The sequence below is a fragment of the Pleurodeles waltl genome, chromosome 2_1 (genome assembly GCF_031143425.1).
Source record: "Pleurodeles waltl isolate 20211129_DDA chromosome 2_1, aPleWal1.hap1.20221129, whole genome shotgun sequence".
NCBI lineage: Eukaryota > Metazoa > Chordata > Amphibia > Caudata > Salamandridae > Pleurodeles > Pleurodeles waltl.
This window is the reverse complement of record NC_090438.1, coordinates 35,034,249-35,056,891: the sequence shown is the minus strand read 5'-3', so window position 1 is coordinate 35,056,891 and position 22,643 is coordinate 35,034,249. Positions and strand designations below refer to the sequence as shown.

The following is a 22,643-nucleotide window of genomic DNA, read 5'->3' as shown; positions in this document are numbered from 1 at the left end:
AAACTGTGGGAAAAGAGACTGAAAACTCAACGCGGGAGGGGTTGGGGTATGCTAGCCCCAACTCTGCATCAGGAACAGCTCCTAGATAGGGCTGTATCTGAAGATGGTGTAGATGGGATTTGACAGAGTTGATTGTGAATCCCAGAATGTGAAGCAGGTCCACTGGCATCTGAGTGTGATATTGGCACTGTGGTAGTGTGCTGGCTTTGATGAGCCAGTTGTCTAGGTAAGGGAACACGTGTATGTTTTGTCTTTTGAGATGTGTAGCGACTACTGCTAAGCACTTTGTGATGACTCTGGGAGCAGTTATAACTCTGAAAGACAGGACTTTGAACTAGCAATGTTTGCCTGCAACGACAAATATTAGGTATTTTTGGTGTGCAGGGTGAATGGGGATATGGAAGTAGGTGTCCTTTAGATCTAGGGTCGTCATAAAGTCACCTTGTATCAGAAACGGAATAACATCTTGAAGAGTTACCAAATAAAAGTGTTCTGAGAGAATGCAGTGGTTTAATGGACTGAGGTCCAGAATAGACCTGAGAGAGCTGCCCTTTTTGGGGAAAAGAAAGTGCAGGGAGTTCACTGCTGATCCCTGGTGTTGTGAAGGGACAGGCTCCATAGCCCTGTTGAGACAAAGGGACTGAACATCTTGTTCGGGAAGAGTGAGGTGCTCATGGAATAGTCTGAGTGTGAGGGGAAATGTTGGAGGAGTGGTAATGAGTGCCAGACAACCATGCTGGATAACGTAAATGACCCACTGGTCTGTGGTGATGTTGACCCATTCAGGATGACATTTTTGAAGTCGTCCACTGACAGGTGTGTAGTGGGCGGGGGAAGACACAGGTAGTCACTGCTTTGCAGTGGAGGGAGAGCCTCGGGAGGCAGTGTTCTTACCTCTGCCCTTGCGGTTATTGCCACTGTAGGACCACCGAAAGAAACACCTAGAATAGGAGGATGAAGGCTGTCTGGGTTGGGAGGTAGACTCCTCGGAGGCCGTGGATCTGTAACCGCCTCTTAAGGTGGGGCAATGAAAAGTAACCCTTTGTGTGGGAGACTATAGGGCACCCATGGCGTTTGCTGTGTTTGTGTCTTTTTTTTTTTTTTTTTTAACTTCAAGGGTCGAATCCACTTGAGGGACGGAAAGATGCTTCTTATCACAGGGCATGTTAAGCACTGTTTGTTGAACCACTGGTTTAAAACCAGAGTAGCAAAGCCTCACATGTCTACTAATCAAGGCACTGGTATTAAAGCCGCATGCAGCTGTATCTCCGGCATCTAGGGCACAGTGTATGGAGTTGTTTGTAATAGTTTGAGCCCCTTAGCTGTCCTCTTCTGCAGTGCTCTTTGAGAGCAGCCACTCTTTTTGCAGCAGCATCTATCTTCTTACTCTCCTTGTCAGAAGGAGGAGGCGGAGAGTCCCCTGTGACCTGGTTACTGAAACGTTTTCATGCAGTGGTGGCTACTATAGAGTCTGGAGGGACCTGTGGCCTAATATAGAATGGATCTGTGGGAGCCTGCTTATATTTTTTATCAACCCCAGGGGTAATAACTCTAGAGCGGACGGGTTCTTTTAGATGTTTTGTCAGTGTGACGAGGCATGGGAGGGAGCACAGGGAGAACCTGAATATCCCTACAGGTGGATGTAATGATATCGAACAGGAAGTCCTGTTCGATGGGGTCCCTGTGCAACTTTACTTTGTGGAAGGCGGCAGCCCTTGCCACTACCTGCTGATAGGATGTGCTATCCTCTGGTGTGGAGAGTCGTGCTGGGTATAAATGTGGGTCGTTGGTCAATATGGGATAAGGGCCATGTGTGTCCCATGGATCTGGGACCTGCTGTGTCCCACCCAAATCTTCCCCAGTGTATACAGGGGATACCTGAGGTGTAAAATCTCCGGCAGGTGAACGAGGAGGGGAGGGAGGTGGAGGAGGGGGAGAAAGAGGTGGAGAAGGTGGAGGAAGAGGCAGAGATGGAAGAGGTGGAGAAGGCTTGTGTGGTGTGGAGGAACCTTGTCCTTGGGAACTTTCTCTGGATGTGGAGAAGTGTCCAAAGCCTCTATTAAGGACAGTTTCCTCTTGAAAAGTACAGGGGGGAAGCAATAATGCACCCGGTGCCCTTCTGTTATGGAGGTGGCGCTGTCGAACGTCCATTGTCTCCACAATGGGCTCCACAGGTAAAGGAGTAGCTGACGACTGGCTAGAGTCCTTCTGCTCCAAAGTTCCTGACTCTGTGGTTTTCGGCACCAAAGTTTTTGGTCGGTGCGACCTGCTTGGCCCCGAAGTGGAGGTGGTAGCTGGTCAGCTCGAAGCCGAAGTAATCAGAGCCAAAGTTCAGACCGCGATGGCAACGATGTCTTGTACCGAGGTGCTGGAGGCCAAAGACGCTGTCTTGGCTATTTTCAGAGCCGAGCTGGAGAGCGGGGTATCCAAAACAGTTTTTTGGATCTGGCCTTGGCGGCAGTCCAGTGTCCTCTGCAAGGGACTTTTTAATAGTCTTAGGGTAAGGGCAGGAGGGGCCATAGGTAATCACAGGCTGTGCGTAGGTCATGTCATCTCGTGGTTTTTCGATATGCAAACTGCACGTCGGAGTTCTGGATCGAAAAGGCCTCCTCTTGTTCCGACCCCTCCTGGGCATGTTCCTCCCCAAAGATTTCCTGGGGGGTGTCGTCCAGAGGATTTTGCGCCATCTCCAACCGACAAGCTCTTCGGACTCGAAGGGTCTTCTTTGACTGGACGGATTTGCAGGTAGCTTCAAGGTGATCAGGGTAGAGGTACAAATTACACACCAGATGTTGATCGGTGTGGGGGAATTTTGCATGGCACTGAGCACAGAAATAAAAAAGCGTTGATTCCATCAGCTAAGCATAATGTTCGGTGCCACTTGGTGAGGTAGGCCCGAAACGGGCAAGGTCGCCACAGAGGGCGCGCAGTTGGTGCCCAGACCAACGAGTGGAGACGAACACGAAGATGGAAATATGCGATCGAGAAACAATACCGCTGATAAAGAGAAGACGGAAGGAAAGATTTTGAACCGAAGCGAGGTAAAGGACACGTTCGAACCCAAAGGCAGAAGGAAAACAATCTAACAAAGGAGTTGATGCCCATGAGCAGTATCACCAAGAAGGAGGAGTCACTCAATCCAGTGACTAGAAAATGCTTCTTCGAAGAAACATAATTTGCAACACTCCGGGACCCAACACTAGATGGCAGGAGTATGCAGAGCATGTGTATCTACAGTCATGCATGCCATCGAACATATAGTATCCTGCACTGCTCTGGGGAAGATGAACCCTAATACAACAATTGCGTAGTGTCTCAAGTTCAGAAACAAGAACCAGGCTTGAATATTGTGCAAGAGAACCATAGATCGGGCTGTACAATTCTGTCAACAAACAAAAAGATCTTGGAGGACCGATCAAGCCTTAGCCCAAACTTCCTATGTAAGAAAAAAGGAAAGGAGGCAGCTTATGTCCTAAAGGGCATTCATAAACACCGTGTTTGGTTGAGGCACCAGTAGAACCACAAGCAGCACTCAGCATCACACACAAAAACTTACAAATAATGTGCAATACGCTCCCGTTACTAGATCAGTGAAGGCCTAGGGCTCCCAACATAACTGCATGTAACTTGTATTTGAATAATCTAAACAAGCAATGTTTACAAATCACCATGACAAAGGTAGTAGAGTCACGCTCCCTCATCTGTTAGTAGGTTTTCAGGAAGACTGAAATGTTTGGTATCTGTATGTTCTTTCGGAAGGACACTGTTTCTTTTAAATTGTCCAGTAACCAGGTTGAGAAATGAAAATGTCACTTACCCAGTGTACATCTGTTCGTGGCATCAGTCGCTGTAGATTCGCATGTTTTGCATAGCTCGCCATCTGGTGTTGGGCCGGAGTGTTACAAGTTGTTTTTCTTCGAAGAAGTCTTTCGAGTCACGGGACCGAGTGACTCCTCCTTTTGTCTCCATTGCGCATGGGCGTCGACTCCATCTTCGATTGTTTTTCCCCGCAGAGGGTGAGGTAGGAGTTGAATTGTAGTAATAGTGCCCATGCAATGGATTGACTAAGTATGTACCTATTTAAGGTTGAGATGATATATATACAAATAGTTGAAGGTAACTTACGAACTGCTACAGGCTCCTGAGGAGGCGGGTGGGCACATGCGAATCTACAGCGACTGATGCCACGAACAGATGTACACTGGGTAAGTGACATTTTCAGTTCGATGGCATCTGTCGCTGTAGATACGCATGTTTTGCATAGACTAGTAAGCAGTTATCTCCCCAAAAGCGGTGGCTCAGCCTGTAGGAGTGGAAGTAGTTTGAAATAATGTTCTTAATACGGCTTGACCTACTGTGGCTTGTTGTGCGGATAACACGTCTACACAGTAGTGCTTGGTGAATGTGTGAGGCGCAGACCATGTGGCTGCCTTACATATTTCTAGCATTGGGATGTTTCCTAGAAAGGCCATGGTAGCACCTTTCTTTCTGGTTGAGTGTGCCCTTGGTGTAATGGGCAGCTGTCGTTTAGCTTTAAGGTAGCAGATTTGGATGCATTTAACTATCCATCTGGCTATACCTTGTTTTGATATTGGGTTTCCTGCATGAGGTTTTTGAAATGCAATAAATAGTTGTTTAGTCTTTCTGATGTTCTTTGTTCTGTCAATGTAATACATCAATGCTCTTTTGACATCTAATGTATGTAGTGCCCTTTCAGCTACGGTATCTGGCTGTGGAAAGAACACTGGAAGTTCCACTGTTTGATTTAGATGGAACGGTGAAATAACCTTTGGCAAAAATTTAGGATTAGTCCTTAGGACGACCTTATTCTTGTGTAGTTGTATAAAAGGTTCTTGTATTGTAAACGCCTGAATCTCGCTTACTCTTCTTAGGGAAGTAATGGCGATGAGAAATGCAACCTTCCAGGTTAGGAACTGTATTTCGCAGGAGTGCATGGGTTCAAAAGGTGGACCCATAAGTCTAGTTAGGACAACATTTAGGTTCCATGAAGGAACAGGTGGTGTTCTTGGTGGTATAATTCTCCTAAGGCCCTCCATGAATGCTTTAATGACTGGTATCTTATATAGGGAAGTTGAATAGGTAGTCTGCAGGTATGCAGATATTGCTGCAAGGTGTATTTTAATGGAAGAGAAAGCCAGGTTAGATTTTTGTAAGTGAAGCAAGTAACCCACTACATGTTCTGGAGTTGTGTGTAATGGTTGTATTTGATTAATATGGCAGTAGCAAACAAACCTCTTCCATTTACTTGCATAGCAGTGCCTGGTGGATGGCCTTCTGGCTTGCTTTATGACTTCCATACATTCTTGGGTAAGTTGTAAGTGCCCGAATTCTAGGATTTCAGGAGCCAGATTGCTAGATTCAGCGATGCTGGATCTGGGTGTCTGATCTTTTGGTGGTGTTGTGTCAACAGATCTGGCCTGTTGGGCAATTTGATGTGGGGTACTACTGATAGGTCTAGCAGCGTTGTGTACCAGGGTTGCCTTGCCCAAGTTGGTGCTATTAACATGAGTTTGTTTTGACTGAGTTTGTTTACCAGGTAAGGAAGGAGAGGGAGAGGAGGAAAAGCGTAAGCAAATATCCCTGACCAGTTCATCCATAGGGCATTGCCTTGGGACTGTTTGTGTGGGTATCTGGATGCGAAGTTTTGGCATTTTGCGTTCTCCTTCGTCGCAAACAAGTCTATTTGAGGTGTTCCCCAGAGTTTGAAATAGGTGTTCAGAATTTGGGGGTGAATTTCCCATTCGTGGACCTGTTGGTGATCTCGAGAGAGATTGTCTGCGAGTTGATTTTGGATCCCTGGTATAAATTGTGCTATTAGGCGAATTTGGTTGTGAATTGCCCAACGCCAAATTTTTTGTGCTAGCAGGCTTAACTGCGTGGAGTGCGTCCCCCCTTGCTTGTTTAGATAATAAATTGTTGTCATGTTGTCTGTCTTGACGAGAATGTATTTGTGAACTATTATTGGTTGGAAAGCTTTTAGTGCTTGAAAAACTGCTAGAAGTTCTAGGTGATTTATATGCAGTCTTGTTTGATGTACGTTCCATTGTCCTTGTATGCTGTGGTGATCGAGGTGTGCTCCCCACCCTGTCATGGAAGCATCTGTTGTTATTACGTATTGTGGCACTGGGTCTTGGAAAGGCCGCCCTTTGTTTAAATTTATGTTGTTCCACCACAGAAGCGAGAGGTAAGTTTGGCGGTCTATTAACACCAGATCTAGAAGATGACCCTGTGCTTGAGACCACTGTGATGCTAGGCACTGTTGTAAGGGCCTCATGTGCAGTCTTGCGTTTGGGACAATGGCTATGCATGAAGACATCATGCCTAGGAGTTGTAATACCATCTTTGCTTGTATCTTTTGTGTTGGATACATGCGTTGTATGATGGTATTGAAATTTTGAATTCTTTGGGGACTTGGAGTGGCTACTCCTTTTGTTGTGTCTATTATGGCTCCTAGGTATTGTTGTACCTTGCACGGCAGAATGTTGGATTTTGTGAAGTTGACGGTGAACCCTAGTTTGAAGAGGGTTTGTATGATCTGATTTGTGTGATTTGAGCACTCTATTAACGAATGGGCCTTGATTAGCCAGTCGTCTAGATATGGGAACACATGTATTTGCTGCCTTCTGATGTGTGCAGCGACTACCGCTAGACATTTGGTAAAGACTCTTGGTGCGGTTGTTAATCCGAAAGGCAGTACCTTGAATTGGTAATGTATTCCTTTGAATACAAACCTTAGGTATTTCCTGTGCGATGGGTGTATTGGTATATGGAAATACGCGTCCTTGAGGTCTAAAGTTGACATGTAGTCGTGTAGTTTTAGCAATGGTAATACTTCTTGTAGTGTGACCATGTGAAAATGGTCTGATTTGATGAATGTGTTCACTATTCTGAGGTCTAGGATTGGTCTCAGCGTTTTGTCCTTCTTTGGTATCAGAAAGTACATTGAGTAAACCCCTGTGTTTATTTGTGTGTTTGGCACTAATTCGATTGCATTCTTTTGCAATAGTGCCTGCACTTCTATCTCCAGGAGATTGGAATGATGTTTTGTCAAATTTTGTGCTTTTGGTGGTATGTTTGGAGGGAATTGTAGAAATTCTATGCAATAACCATGTTGGATAATTGCTAGAACCCAAGTGTCTGTAGTGATTTCCTCCCATGCTTTGTAATAATGACTTATTCTTCCCCCCACTGGTGTTGTGTGGAGGGGATGAGTGACATGTGAGTCACTGCTTAGTAGTAGGGGTTTTGGGGCTTTGAAATTTTCCTCTATTCCTAGGGAATTGCCCTCCTCTATATAGTCCCCGAAAACATCCTCTGTACTGTCCCTGGTAACTGGACGGTGTTGCCTGTGAGGTGCTGGCTTGTGTGCTCTGACCCCGAAACCCCCCTCTAAAGGGTGTTTTACGGAATGTGCTGTAATTCCCTCTGCTCTGCGGGGAGTAGAGTGCGCCCATGGCTTTAGCAGTGTCCGTGTCTTTTTTGAGCTTCTCAATCGCTGTGTCCACTTCTGGACCGAACAGTTCTTTTTCGTTAAAAGGCATATTGAGAACTGCTTGCTGAATCTCTGGTTTAAATCCAGACGTTCGGAGCCATGCATGCCTTCTGATAGTTACAGATGTATTAATTGTCCGTGCAGCTGTATCTGCAGCGTCCATGGAGGAGCGGATTTGGTTGTTGGAAATGGTCTGTCCCTCCTCAACCACTTGTTTTGCCCTATTTTGTAGGTCCTTGGGCAGATGGTCAATGAGATGTTGCATCTCATCCCAATGGGCTCTGTCATAGCGCGCAAGTAGTGCCTGGGAGTTAGCGATGCGCCACTGGTTTGCAGCTTGTGCTGCGACTCTTACCAGCTGCATCAAACTTGCGGCTTTCTTTATCTGGGGGTGGTGCATCTCCAGATGTGTGGGAGTTGGCCCTTTTCCTAGCTGCTCCTACAACGACAGAGTCTGGTGGCAGCTGTGTAGTGATGAAAGCCGGGTCTGTAGGAGGCGCCTTATACTTTTTTCCCACTCTTGGTGTGATTGCCCTACTTTTGACCGGCTCCTTAAAGATTTCTTTTGCGTGCCGGAGCATACCAGGGAGCATAGGCAGGCTTTGGTAGGAGCTGTGGGTGGAGGAGAGTGTGTTGAATAAAAAGTCATCCTCGACCTGTTCTGAGTGGAGGCTTACATTGTGAAATTGTGCTGCTCTAGCCACCACTTGAGAATACGCAGTGCTGTCCTCTGGTGGAGATGGCTTCGTAGGGTATGCCTCCGGACTGTTATCTGACACTGGGGCGTCGTGAAAGTCCCATGCGTCTTGATCTTGGTCACCCTGGCTCATGGTGGTGTGAGCTGGGGAATGTGATGGAGTTTGTGCTGGTGAGACGTTAATCACAGGTGGAGGAGAGGGTGGTGGGGTAACTTTTTTCACCACTTTTGTTTGTGGTGTCTGTTCAGTTTGGAACTCCAATCTTCTCTTTCTTCTAATAGGGGGAAGGGTGCTTATTTTTCCTGTCCCCTGCTGTATGAAAATACGCTTTTGCGTATGGTCTACATCAGTTGAGTGTAGCTCTTCCTCAAACCTATGCTTTTGCATTTGGGAGGTTAGCGAGTGCTCTTCTGTATAAGAGCCTGAAACTGGGTCGGTTGCAGTTTGTTTTGGCACCGAAACCCTGTCTGCATCTTTTTTCGGCTCCGAGGTGACTTTTTTCTTTTTCGGGGCCGAAACCTCTCGGCGTCGATCTTCTTCGGTGCCGCTGTCTCGGCGTCGAGCCGTGTCTACACCGGTATCTCGGTGTCGATGCTTGTCTCCAGCACTTTCTCGGTCCCGAGAAGGCTGCGTGCCGGTGTCTCGACCGGAGTCGGACGATCTCGGCACTGTTTGGGCCTTTTTCGGTGCCGACGGTCGGTCACCGAATTTATGGGTCGAGCCATGGCCTGGTGGCAGTGGCGTCCCCTGGGCCTTGTAAATCTTCTTCTGAGTGGCTTTCGACGTCTTACTCACGGTTTGTGTATCGTCGAATCCTTCGGAGTCCGATTCTTGGATCGAAAAGGTTCCCTCCTCTTCTTGTTCCTCGAACTCCCGGTGGGCTGTCGGCGCGGACGCCATCTGAAGTCTTCTGGCTCGACGGTCTCGGAGTGTTTTTCGGGACCGGAACGCACGACAGGCCTCGCAAGTGTCTTCACTGTGCTCAGGTGACAGGCACAGGTTACAGACCAAGTGTTGGTCTGTATAGGGGTATTTATTGTGGCATTTGGGACAGAAACGGAACGGGGTCCGTTCCATCGGCGTTCTTCTGCACGCGGTCGGGCCGACCAGGCCCCGACGGGGGATCGAAAAACTACCCCGAAGGGCACCGGAGCTCTTCGATCTTCGATGCGGTGTTGAATCTAACTACGCCGATCCCGAACGCAACAGTACCGACGAAAATCTTCCGAAATTAGCTATCTTTCCGTTCCGAAACTCGGAGCGACAGGAACACGTCCGAACCCGATGGCGGAAAAAAAACAATCGAAGATGGAGTCGACGCCCATGCGCAATGGAGACAAAAGGAGGAGTCACTCGGTCCCGTGACTCGAAAGACTTCTTCGAAGAAAAACAACTTGTAACACTCCGGCCCAACACCAGATGGCGAGCTATGCAAAACATGCGTATCTACAGCGACAGATGCCATCGAACCTAGAATATCTTTTCACATTACTGTTATCAACATGTATATACCATTTTGTTGCACGCTTGCTGCGCACATTCAACTAGATATGATGACATGCCTGTATCTCTCAGGCCCCAGACATTTCAGGCAGTGGCGTTCCGAAACATAAGGGACCCCCCCTCTGCAAATTACATGGAGGGGGGCTCCCTTCCTCCGGCCCACCACCTAGCACCTCGGAGACCCAGTCAGTGTACTCTGCTGAGGGGGCCCCCTGGAGCTTGGTGTAGGGGGCTGGCTCAATTTAATGTGTACACCTATGATGTGCTCCCCTACAATGAGTCCCAGCAACCCTTAGTTATCGTGTTTTGGTGCCTGGATAACTAAAGCTCTCTAGAGGTAGCTGTGGAGAGCAGCTCCGGCTTATCAAGGAGGCGGGTAAAGCACTTACAATACCACAGAAGTCAGTCAGTAACTCTTACACAAGAAAGACCCACACCAGGTGTTGCAAACAAAGTATTTTTTACTACATCACTAGACTAAACTAATATTGGTAACTCTCCACTTGGAGATATCTACACACAAAATATACACTTAGTGACAAGCAGGAAAAGCATGGGAATAGATGGAGCCCTATGGGAGGCCCACAGCATACACTAAGAAAGTGGTATAAGAATGGAAGTGTGTTAGAATCCCAGAGGCTGAGGGAGTAGGACATGACCAGATGGAAGTACTAGAAGTCCCACAGCTGCAGAATTGTTCTCGAGCCGGGTGTCCCATAAGATAACACAGGACCATAGTGGTTGGATTTTTATGAGTTCTGGACACTTCCCAGTGGACCCCGAGGAAACCAGTTGCACAAAGAAGGTTGGATAATGCTACCACCCGTGGATACCAGAAGGCCGGAGTACCTGCACCAGGGAGCCAGGTGCATAAGGGTGAAGCGATGTCAGAAACCTTCATTGGAGTCAATGGAAGCCTCGATTATCCCGCTGCAGTCGCGATCTGTGGACCAGGTCGGTGGAACCCAAGGGTGGATTCCCGACGTGAAGAACCTGAAAATGAATGGGACAGTGTCCAGACCATCTGGAGATGTCCAGGCGGTGGAGGTAGGCAAAGCTCACCCTCCTGGAGGTTAAGTTCCTACAGAACGGTGAAGGAATACGTCCAGCTGCAGACTCCCAGGGGATGAAGGAGATCCTTGGTGACACCCATGAGCTGTCCATATCGGTCACCGGATTGCAGGAGGGGGAGTGGCCAGCAGGGCAACCAACAAGCCTTGTAAAATGCAATTAGCTGTTGCAAGGAAGACTGCAGGTTTTTGGGGACCAGCAAGGTCCTAGTGACACAACACTTGGGGGGTGGGATGGGGGGGGGGGGGGGGCGAGAGGAATCAGGGCAGGCCTTCAGCAGGAAGGAAAGCCAGACGGAGAAGGAGGAGCCCCCACAAGTGATTCACTGGCAGAAGGCACAGGGAGTCGCAGGGAGGCCTCAGAAGCACAACAAAACAGGAGTCCCATGTCGCACGAGCTGCAGAGTCGAAGCTGATTTTGGAGTTGCAGAATGCTGGAGGCTGGGGCTTCTTGGAGCTAGAAGATCTTGTGGAGGAAGAGCCAAAAAGCCTTGGCAAGAGCAGCAGATGCGGTGGACAGGGGTTCTGTTCAGTGGCGGCAGCAGGGTGCCACCATCTCCCAAGTTGGTCAGAAGACAAATTGGACCCAAAGAGAACCACAGAACCACCCCCTGTGAGCAGAGCTTTTTCGTTGTATGTGAGACAGCAAGATCCACCAGCTGGTCTTAGTCGTCTTGAGGTTCCTGTGATGCAGGGGAGTGACTCCTTCACCCCATGGGAGATTCCCTTCTTGGATGCACTCAGAGTCCTTGTGACCCTGGAGGATGCACAGCCATGGATGTTGCAAAATCTTGCAGGAGCTGGAGAAACTGTTGCAGTGGAGCCGTCACAACTGGATAGTCTTGTTTCAGTTCCAAAAGCAGATCAGCAATGATTTCGGAGTCGAGGAGCAGATGTCTTGCAGAGAGCTCCTTGTAGAGTCTTGCTCGATGAATCTGAGGACCCACCCTCGGGGAGCGCTTAAGTAACCCTAAAAAGGGGATCACTCTTTGCAGTGACCCACCCATCAGAGGGGGTCAGGGACGTCATCTACCTGGCCTGACCAGTCAGATGCTCCCAGGGGCCTCTGCCTGCCTTGTTTCCAAGATGGGAGAATCAACCGGCCACCTAGCAGAGCTCTGTGCACCTCCCTAGGGGAGAAGCTGAGCAGGGGGGATGGTCACTCCCCTCTCCTTTGTGTGGTTTTGCACCAGAGCGGGCCGGGGGTTCCAGCACTGGAGCAAACCGGTTCATGCAAGAAGGGCACCAAATGTGCCCTTCAAAGCAGTCTGGTGGCTCTGGGAGGCCAACCCAGCTCAGCCCAGAGACATCCACTTCTAAAGGAGAGGAGGTCACACCTCCCACCTACAGGAAACCCTTTGTTCTGTCTTTCCTCCGAGTTAGGCTCAGCAGCAGGAGGGCAGAACCGTGTCTGGGATATGCAGCAGCGTGGGCTGGCAGGCTGACCATGTAAAGCTGTCCAGGCAGATCGGGGGGGAGGGGGTGTCCTGTAATGACCCCCCCTCCCAAGAGTACATAGTATCATGCAACTGACATTGGAATCGGTGTAGTTGCATGATTCCAACATGTTTGATACCAAACATGCCTACGTTCTGTGAAGCCATTAAGTAGTTGTACTACTCATGTTGATCAGTGTCAACTACATGCCTCAAAATATCCTCCCCGCACTTACAAAGCCCAGGGAATGGAGTCTGGTGTTTGTAGGGGCACCTCTGCTCATGCAGGGGTGTCCTCACACTCAGGACCATGCACCCTGCCCTTGGGCTGAAAGGCCTACCATGGGGTGAACTACAGTGTCCAAGTGCAGTGGCCGCGTTATAAGGCAAGCCTTATATCTTAAGTGAAACGTGCATGCACCATTTCACACAGGCTGCAAATGCAGGCTTGCAGACAGTTTGCATGGGCTTCCACGGGTGGCATAATACATGCTGCAGCCCATGGAAGGCCCCTGGTGCCCCAATGACTTTAGAGGAGAGAGCACAGACACTGGGGTCCTGATTAGCAGGATCCCAGTGTACTAAAGTCTAAACATACCGACACCAGGCAAAAAGAGGGGGTAACTATGCTAAAAAGATGCCACTTTCTTACACTTACCCCCCCCCCCCGCCTGACTCCTCCCTGTAGGAGGCTGGACTGGCTTGTAGTGAGTACCTAGGGGTACTTGCACCTTGCACCAGGCCCAGTTATCCCTTATTAGTGTATAGGGTGTCTAGCAGCATAGGCTGAACTAGGAGACGAGTGAAGCTCCTACAGTACCACTTAGTGTCATATGCACAATATCATAAGAAAACACAATACACAGTTATACTAAAACTAAAGGTACTTTATTTTTATGACAATATGCCAAGTATCTCAGAGTGTACCCTCAGTGAGAGGATAGGAAATATACACAAGATATATATACACAATACCAGAAATATGCAGTATAGTCTTAGAAAACAGTGCAAACAATGTATAGTTACAATAGGATGCAATGGGGACACATAGGGATAGGGGCAACACAAACCATATACTCCAAAAGTGGAATGCGAACCACGAATGGACCCCAAACCTATGTGACCTTGTAGAGGGTCGCTGGGACTATTAGAAAATAGTGAGGCTAAAGAAAAATAGCCCACCCCAAGACCCTGAAAAGTGAGTGCAAAGTGCACTAAAGTTCCCCAAAGGACAAAGAAGTCGTGATAGGGGAATAAGGCAGGAAAGACACAAACCAACAATGCAACAGCGATGGATTTCCAATCTGGGGTACTTGTGGAACAAGGGGACCAAGTCCAAAAGTCACAAGCAAGTCGGAGATGGGCAGATGCCCAGGAAATGCCAGCTGCGGGTGCAAAGAAGCTTCTACTGGACAGAAGAAGCTGAGGTTTCTGCAGGAACGCAAAGGGCTAGAGACTTCCCCTTTGGAGGACGGATCCCTCTCGCCTTGTAGAGTCACGCAGAAATGTTTTCCCGCCGAAAGAACGCCAACAAGCCTTGCTAGCTGCAAATCGTGCGGTTAGCGTTTTTGGACGCTGATGTGGCCCAGGAGGGACCAGGAGGTCGCAAATTGGACCAGGAGGTAGAGGGGACGTCGAGCAAGACCAGGAGCCCTCTTAGCAGCAGGTAGCACCCGGAGAAGTGCCAGAAACAGGCACTACGAGGATGCGTGAAACGGTGCTCACCCGAAGTCGCACAAAGGAGTCCCACATCGCCGGAGACCAACTTAGAAAGTCATGCAATGCAGGTTAGAGTGCCGTGGACCCAGGCTTGGCTGTGCACAAAGGATTTCCGCCGGAAGTGCACAGGGGCCGGAGTAGCTGCAAAAGTCGCGGTTCCCAGCAATGCATTCTAGCGAGGTGAGGCAAGGACTTCCCTCCACCAGACTTGGACTGAAGAATCACTGGACTGTGGGAGTCACTTGGACAGAGTTGCTGGATTCGAGGGACCTCGCTCGTCGTGCTGAGAGGAGACTCAAGAGACCGGTAATGCAGCTTTTTGGTGCCTGCGGTTGCAGGGGGACGATTCCGTCGACCCACGGGAGATTTCTTCGGAGCTTCTAGTGCACAGAGGAGGCAGACTACCCCCACAGCATGCACCACCAGGAAAACAGTCGAGAAGGCGGCAGGATCAGCGTTACAGAGTTGCAGTAGTCGTCTTAGCTACTATGTTTCAGTTTTGCAGGCTACCAGCGCGGTCAGCAGTCGATTCCTTGGCAGAAGGTGAAGAGAGAGATGCAGAGGAACTCGGATGAGCTCTTGCATTCGTTATCTAAGGAATCCCAAGAGACAGAGACCCTAAATAGCCAGAAAAGAGGGTTTGGCTACCTAGGAGAGAGGATAGGCTAGCAACACCTGAAGGAGCCTATCACAAGGAGTCTCTGACGTCACCTGGTGGCACTGGCCACTCAGAGCAGTCCAGTGTGCCAGCATCACCTCTGTTTCCAAGATGGCAGAGGTCTGGAGCACACTGGAGGAGCTCTGGGCGCCTCCCAGGGGAGGTACAGGTCAGGGGAGTGGTCACTCCCCTTTCCTTTGTCCAGTTTCGCGCCAGAGCAGGGCTAAGGGGTCCCTGAACCGGTGTAGACTGGCTTATGCAGAAATGGGCACCAAATGTGCCCATGAAAGCATTTCCAGAGGCTGGGGGAGGCTACTCCTCCCCTGCCTTCACACCATTTTCCAAAGGGAGAGGGTGTAACACCCTCTCTCAGAGGAAGTCCTTTGTTCTGCCATCCTGGGCCAGGCCTGGCTGGACCCCAGGAGGGCAGATGCCTGTCTGAGGGGTTGGCAACAGCAGCAGCTGCAGTGAAACCCCGGGGAAGGCAGTTTGGCAGTACCAGGGTCTGTGCTACAGACCACTGGGATCATGGGATTGTGCCAACTATGCCAGGATGGTATAGAGGGGGCAATTCCATGATCATAGACATATTACATGGCCATATTCGGAGTTACCATTGTGAAGCTACATATAGGTAGTGACCTATATGTAGTGCACGCGTGTAATGGTGTCCCCGCACTCACAAAGTCCGGGGAATTGGCCCTGAACAATGTGGGGGCACCTTGGCTAGTGCCAGGGTGCCCTCACACTAAGTAACTTAGCACCCAACCTTTACCAGGTAAAGGTTAGACATATAGGTGACTTATAAGTTACTTAAGTGCAGTGTAAAATGGCTGTGAAATAACGTGGACGTTATTTCACTCAGGCTGCAGTGGCAGGCCTGTGTAAGAATTGTCAGAGCTCCCTATGGGTGGCAAAAGAAATGCTGCAGCCCATAGGGATCTCCTGGAACCCCAATACCCTGGGTACCTCAGTACCATATACTAGGGAATTATAAGGGTGTTCCAATAAGCCAATGTAAATTGGTAAAATTGGTCACTAGCCTGTTAGTGACAATTTGAAAGAAATGAGCGAGCATAACCACTGAGGTTCTGATTAGCAGAGCCTCAGTGAGACAGTTAGTCACTACACAGGTAACACATTCAGGCACACTTATGAGCACTGGGGCCCTGGGTGACAGGGTCCCAGTGACACATACAACTAAAACAACATATATACAGTGAAAAATGGGGGTAACATGCCAGGCAAGATGGTACTTTCCTACACGACCCCCCCTACCCCCCCCCCCCCCCCCCCCAACAACCACCACCACGGGGCTGATGTTCCACCACTATGTGATGAAAGAATACTGCAAGGAACCTAAGGTAAAGGTACACAACTACTTCTTCTAATTTATACTATTTTCCCAGCATAAGATATATTGACTATACCTAAAGAATATGGATCTAAATATCTTGGATAACAATACAGAGGTAACAGAGGAATGCAAACTAAAGATGCATTGGCAACAGAACTGCCAAATGAGACCACAGCTTCAACCTCGAAATATAGGCAACACTAATTTACAGATGCATGCAGGGAAGACCAATTGAGCACCCCACAGATTGTCTGAACAGAATTATCTCTTAATCTCTTAGAAAAGGTGAAACATAAGTTCTTCCCCTCGTGTAAATAACAATTCCTTTAGGTTGAGACTTGCTATACCTTCCTCGTGGCAATTCATAACAGAAATGAAAATGCACTTTGAGTTTGTTTCCACATTGTTTTGAAAGAACCAGCAGACAACGCAATGGTCTGGTGGGAGCTTTCCATCTGATCAAGAAATGTAGCTGACAAGATCCCTCTTTGGTTCTGACCTGTGTAACCTCTCTCTAGATCAGTTAAGTTAGATGGTGGAATCGAAGCTAGAGGCTGCATGCACTGATTGAAATGAACATGCTAAACACACTTCAACAGGAAGGACTGTTTCACACTAAATGCAACTATATGAGAGAGTCTGCCACTCACTCACACTACTGGGTGATATTGCTGCCAAGAAGACTAAAAAGTGTAGAGGGGCAAAAAGATAACTAAGCAAATACAGGAACCATCAACTGTGGCACCACCACATGTATGGAACTGACAGTTATGCTGAGATACCACAGGAACTTCACAAAACAGGGTCCCTTACAGATGATGTCACCACCCAATCTCCAACAGTGGGAATATGCAGGCCTCCTTCAGAGTTGCAAGGCAAAGTGCTAAACTAGCAATAAAGGTACATAATGAAGGGCCACATTCAATGGACAGAATCTTTCTTTTATTTCTTTTTCTCCTTATCCATAAACCATATAAAGCCTCACCCGTGGCAGCCATTTATCATAGCAGGTGTTCAATGAGAGTATGAGTGTGACAGTAAACTCATTCTACACGTTTGACATCATCACACATCTAACTAATTGTAAGTCCAGGTGGACTTTGAAAGAGGCCCCGATAACCAACGACTGATTCACTCTACTGCTCTTATACATCCATGGCTGTCATCCTCTCCACCGCCCATTTGTGTGGTTCAATTACCCAACTCCCCCAAAGTTGACGGAGCCTTGGATATTTGGCCATGTCTGTTGCATCCCAGACCCCAAGCATCCTACCTGGTGCCCTTCAAGTTTTGGTTGTCCTAAAGGTTCCCTCTTATTCTTGCCCTATTTTGCCCTTTGTGCACAACTCCACAATGTTTTGAGTCACGTGCCCTTGAGCACCTCAAGCATAAATCAGGTGCCCATGATATCTATACAGCTGTCCCTTGTATAGTATATTCTAAGCAGGACTTTGAGCTGTACAGTCCTAGAAGTGGGTTTTATTGATACTCTTCTGAGAAATCTAAAGATTACTATCCCATATATGATACTAAGTCATGCCCAGGTTCTTTCCCATTTACCTTTTTAAGATGATCAAATCAATCATAAAGCTAGCATAAGCCTGAAGTGCTACCTGGCAGTTTACACTAGTCTTCTAAGGGTGAGTCTTCCATTACTTCAATGTCAGCCCCATGCGTCACCAATGCATGCTTGAGTTGTAAGTATCTAAAAGTTTGTGTTGCATTTCACTTTCATTCACCTTACAGTCATCTCATGTTCAGTCTGTAGGAGTGGGAAAAGCGGCATTCTATCTGCATCTCACATCGCTTCGACTGGAGATCCAGACTCTAGCCTCGCACCCACCCACGACGGGGGTTTAGGAGCCAGCCTTTCTCCCAAATGCTTTTTCTTATTGAGCTGATAGCATGTCTTTGCTGTGCTGATGTAACCTGCCGTGTTCCATATTACAATGGCCCCCATATCCTTGACCAGCTACAGCATCTATTGAATCAACCGTCTGTTCGCCTCTGGACACCTTTATTTTCAAAATGTAGTTCACCAGCCACTGGGTGATTAACTGAAATAAGACCCACTGCCTTCAAAGACACCAGTTACAATTAAACTACATTAAGCTATGTTATACGATACTTCAGAAAACCTACAGTCAAAATGTTAGCAAGATTTCAATGTATAAAATACTGGAAATTACTGCTGCTTCAGAGCTGAACTTGCTTCTCCCCATTTGCTTCTCCAAAGAAGGCCATAGTCACACCCTCAGTTGTGAGCACTAAACGGCTTCTTGGGGGGGGTTTCCAGCTGTGGATCAGCTCCCCAGAGCACAGGTGGCTCTTAGTGACATTCCAGAACGCGGATGTGAACTCCTTACTCAGTACAAATACCCAAAAGTGCAACACACGCCGATTTTACCTACACAAAGTCAAAACAGCTGTAGAGGAAGAGCAGATATAAACTAAAATAGTAAGGTGAGGTTTTGAGAATCAGCAGAACTTTCTGATTGCATGTATGAAGAACAGGCATTAGAGAGGAAGGATGCTAGAGCATCTTATAAGCTGCTTACCCCTAGTGACGTGGCAAAATGACAGCAGAGCCAGGGCAGAAGCATGATGCAAAATAGGAAGCAAAACCCCTGGTTCATGTCACGATATTGAAACATGGAAGTATGGCGTTGGCCAGGACAAAGCAACCTACCTTCGAAGTCAAAACGTGAGATATTACACATATGTATGTGAGATCCAAGCCTGGTGCCCGAAACTGAAAACAATGCGATTCCAAACAAAACACATCCAATGACTGGATGCTAACAAACGTTTCGTAGGAAACTAGGCAACTAGATTGCTATGCATGGGGCCACGTGCGCCACTTGCGCTTGAGGTGCTTGAGTGATCTAGACAAAATGACCTCCACTCTCAGTCTAAATCACGCAGCACTGACCATCTTTCGTTGTACCAGGTACCGCCATATTCAAACAGCTTAAGTTCTGCTCCCACACTAACGATCCCCATGGCTGATATGATATGAATACACTTACCCTCAGCATCTGCTGCCTGAGGTATGCATGCTGCTGCTCAGGTAACATCTGAACCGGCCGGACCCCCGTCTGGACCCCTGGATTGGACATGTGGCTCATTGCACTCATCACAGGGGCCTGCTGCATCTGCTGGTGTGCAAACCTGTAAAGTAAGTGACAGAGAAATGAGCAAGAAGTCACAAACTATCATGTTTACTAACCTACTGTAGGAAGCTGGCTCTGTATATACTATATGAAAATAAGATATAGTGTGCACAGAGTCCAGGGGTCCCCCAGAGGCATAACAGAGGCTAAAGTGGATAATACTAATGCTGTCTTTTGTGGTAGTGTGGTCAAGCAGTTAGGCTTATCAAAGAGTAGTGCAAAGCATTTGTTGTACCCACACAGACAATAGAAGAAACACACACTCAATGACTTAACTCCAGAACAACTGTTTTTATATAGCAAAAATATATTTTCTTACTTTTTTTTTTTTTTTAGAACTACAAGATTCAAGTTGCAGGTAAGTATATCAATATATAAGTATTTCACATATGTATCAATATTACTTTCATTCGAATTCACAAGTCATATAGTTTTTGAGTAAACGACAATCTGTCGAGTTGACACTGCAATTTTTAGAAACAGTTTCTGGGGGAAGAAAAGTTAGTATGTTTTGAAGGTAAGTACCCGATTTACAGTTCCTGTCTCCCAGGGTTAGGAAGTACACAGGTTGGGGTTCAAGATAACCACAAATACTGACCACCAGCAACACGGGATCGGCCGGGAGCAAAGGTCAAAACTGAGGCAAATTTAACATGGGCTCCTATACAGACTGGGGGCACTCTGATTCAGATCTTCTTGCAGGTGAGCACCTGCGTCTTTGGAGGGCAGATCTGGGGGGCTTAGAGGAGCACTGGAGGGGCCACAGGTAAGCACCAAACACACACCCTCAGCGGCAGAGGGGCGGCCGGCTGCTGGGTGCAAACACTGTGATGTTTGTCTCAGTTTGCGAACCAGTAAAGGAATGAGTTGGAGAGGCAGAAAAGCGGAAGCAAATACACCTTACCAATTCATCCATAGTGCATTGCCCTAGGACTTAGGGTGTGGGTATCTGGACACGAAGTGTTGGCGTTTTGAATTTTCTGCGGTGGTGAAGAGATCTATTTCTGGTGTTCCCCAGAGATGAAAGTATTGATGAAGTACTTGTGGGTGAAGTTCCCATTCGTGGACCTGTTGCTGCATCCTGCTTAGGTCTCAAACGGATTGTCCATTCCTGGGAGACATTCTGCCCCCCCTATCTCTGCATATAACACATAGTTGTCATGTTGTGTGTGTGGACTCGAACCTCTTTGTGGGAGAGTTGTGGAAGAAATGCTTTCAGCGCTAGAAAGACTGCGAGTAACTAAGTAGTTGATGTGATAAGTTTATTGAATGGGATCCCATCTGCCTTGTATTGTGAGGTTGTTGAGGTAAGCTCCCCAGCTTATCTGTGATGCATCTATAGTGAGAGTGATCCGAGGCACAGGGTCTTGAGGGCCGCCCCTTGGAGAGGTTGATGGGATTCCGCCACTGCAGAGAGCGGGGAGTCTGGCGGTCCACAAGATCCTGAAGAGGGCCCTGTGACCGAGACCACTGACGAGAGACACTGCTGTAATGGACGCATGTGTAGTCTAGAAGGAGGAACGATGGCAATGCAGGAAGCCATCATCCCTAATAGCTGCACCACTGGTCTCACTGTGTAAGTACGGCTGTCCTGTAATTGAGACCAAAGAGTTTGGAAAGCTTGAATCTGTGCTGGGGGTTTGGATATGCCAACCCTGAGTGAGTATTGAGAAGTGCTCCCAGATAGGGCTGGATCTTTGAGGGCTGCAGATGGGATTTGAGATAGTTGATTGTAAATCCCAGAGTGTATAGAACGTTTACTATGTACCGAGTGTGCTTCTGACATTGTTGTATGGTATTGGTGTTGATGAGCCAATCGTCCCAAGTATGGGAAAATGTGAATATGTTCTCTTCTGAGGAATGCAGCCACGACTGCTAAGCATTTTGTGAATACCCTGGGAGCGGTTGTTACCTCAAATGGCAAAAAACCTTAAACTGATCCTGTTTTCCTGCAATGACAAATCAGAGATATTTGTGATGTGCTGGATGTATGGGAATGTGGAAATAAGCATCTTTGAGATCTAATGTTGTCATGCAATCGCCTTGCTGTAATGCTCTGAAAAACTGTATAGGTTGAGAGCTCTGAGATCCAGAATTGGTCTTAATGAGCCGTCTTTCTTTAATATAAGGAAGTATAGGGAATATACTCCTAACACTTGCTGAGGTAGGGGAACTGGTTCTTTAGTCCCTTTGAGAAGAAGGGACTGTACCTCTTCTTTTAAGAGAACGAGATGATCGTGTGAGAGTTTGTGAACACGAGGGGGAATATTTGCTGGAGTGGAAATGAGTTCTAGACAATACCCATGTTGGGTAATTGATAGAACGCATTGATCTGTGTTGATATTGGACCATTGGGGGTAGAAATGTGCAAGCGTCCATGACTTCCAAAATGGGCTCCACCGTTGAAGCCCCTTTAGGTGAACTTGGTAAGCATAATTTTGAGTTCAGAAATTTCAGCATTTTCGAACTGAAAGTGTCGCCTACGAAGCTGATGTTGAAGGCTTCTTTTTCGGAGCCAAAGTGCTCGAACTGAAAGTACGAATCAATCCCAACGTATGTTCAGATGGTATTGAGTATTTAGTCGGTGCCGAAGACATCCTGGTCTCTGCAAATTTTGGTTCCGAACCAGAGGGTGGGCATCCAAATGTAATTTTCCGATCCTACCAAGGTCTGAAGTCAGTGGTGGACAGATGAGCAGCTTGGAAGTATTTTTCAACATCTTTATGTGCTAAGACGGGGCTGGTGTACTCACATACTGCGCTGTTGGAATGGACTGGCTCTCAATGTCAGAATTTTCATCCAACTTGGAGTCTCTGATCGAGAGGGCTGCCTGATGTCCAATTTCTTCTTGTGCGTGTTCCTGTCGGGAGTGTCATCCGGTGTTTTTGACGCCATCTCCAACCGACATGCTCTTCAGTCCCAGAGAGTCTTCTTAGATCAAAAAGACCTACAGGTGTTGCACAGCTCTCCTTTATGTTACAGGGACAAGCACAAGTTACACACCAAGTTTTGATCTATGTGCGGGAACTTGGGGTGGCATCGAGGACAGAACTTAAATGGAGCTCGTTCCATTATCCTAGCATTTTATCGACAGCACTTGACAGAGTAGGCCCAAGAAGTGCGTGGATGCCCCTAAGGGCTTTGAATCTACCCAAACACTGAAAATCGATATATTAGTTAAAGTGTTGAAATACGTGATCGAAATACTATACCGTCATTGAAAGAAAGATGGAAAGGAAAGTTCGGAAGAGACCGGACCAAGATATATGGGAGCGAGAAGAAACATGTCCGAACCAGATGGTGGACAGAAAACAATTTAACAAAGGGCTCCATGCCCATGTGCACTATCACCGAGAGGAGGAGTTACTTGATCTTGTGACTCAAAAAGTTTATTCGAAGAAAAACAATTTGTAACACTCCAAACCCAACACTAGATGGCAGACTTAGGTAAAGCATGTGCATCTACAGCCACACATGCCATTGAACAGTGTTTTTGAGGGCAGTTTGTCACTGTCA

The 22,643-nt window shown here is 47.6% G+C and overlaps 1 protein-coding gene across 13 annotated transcripts in view; it reads right to left on the bottom strand.

The window, feature by feature from the left end:
* The window catches only part of MED12 (mediator complex subunit 12), a 786,294-nt gene that overhangs the window by 75,762 nt on the left and 687,889 nt on the right, over positions 1–22,643 (bottom strand). For all 13 annotated transcript variants that reach the window (XM_069209253.1, XM_069209261.1, XM_069209285.1 and 10 more), the window contains one exon: positions 18,984–19,125. In XM_069209253.1, coding sequence (XP_069065354.1) covers positions 18,984–19,125 — 142 coding nt within the window. The remainder of the gene's footprint in view (positions 1–18,983; positions 19,126–22,643) is intronic.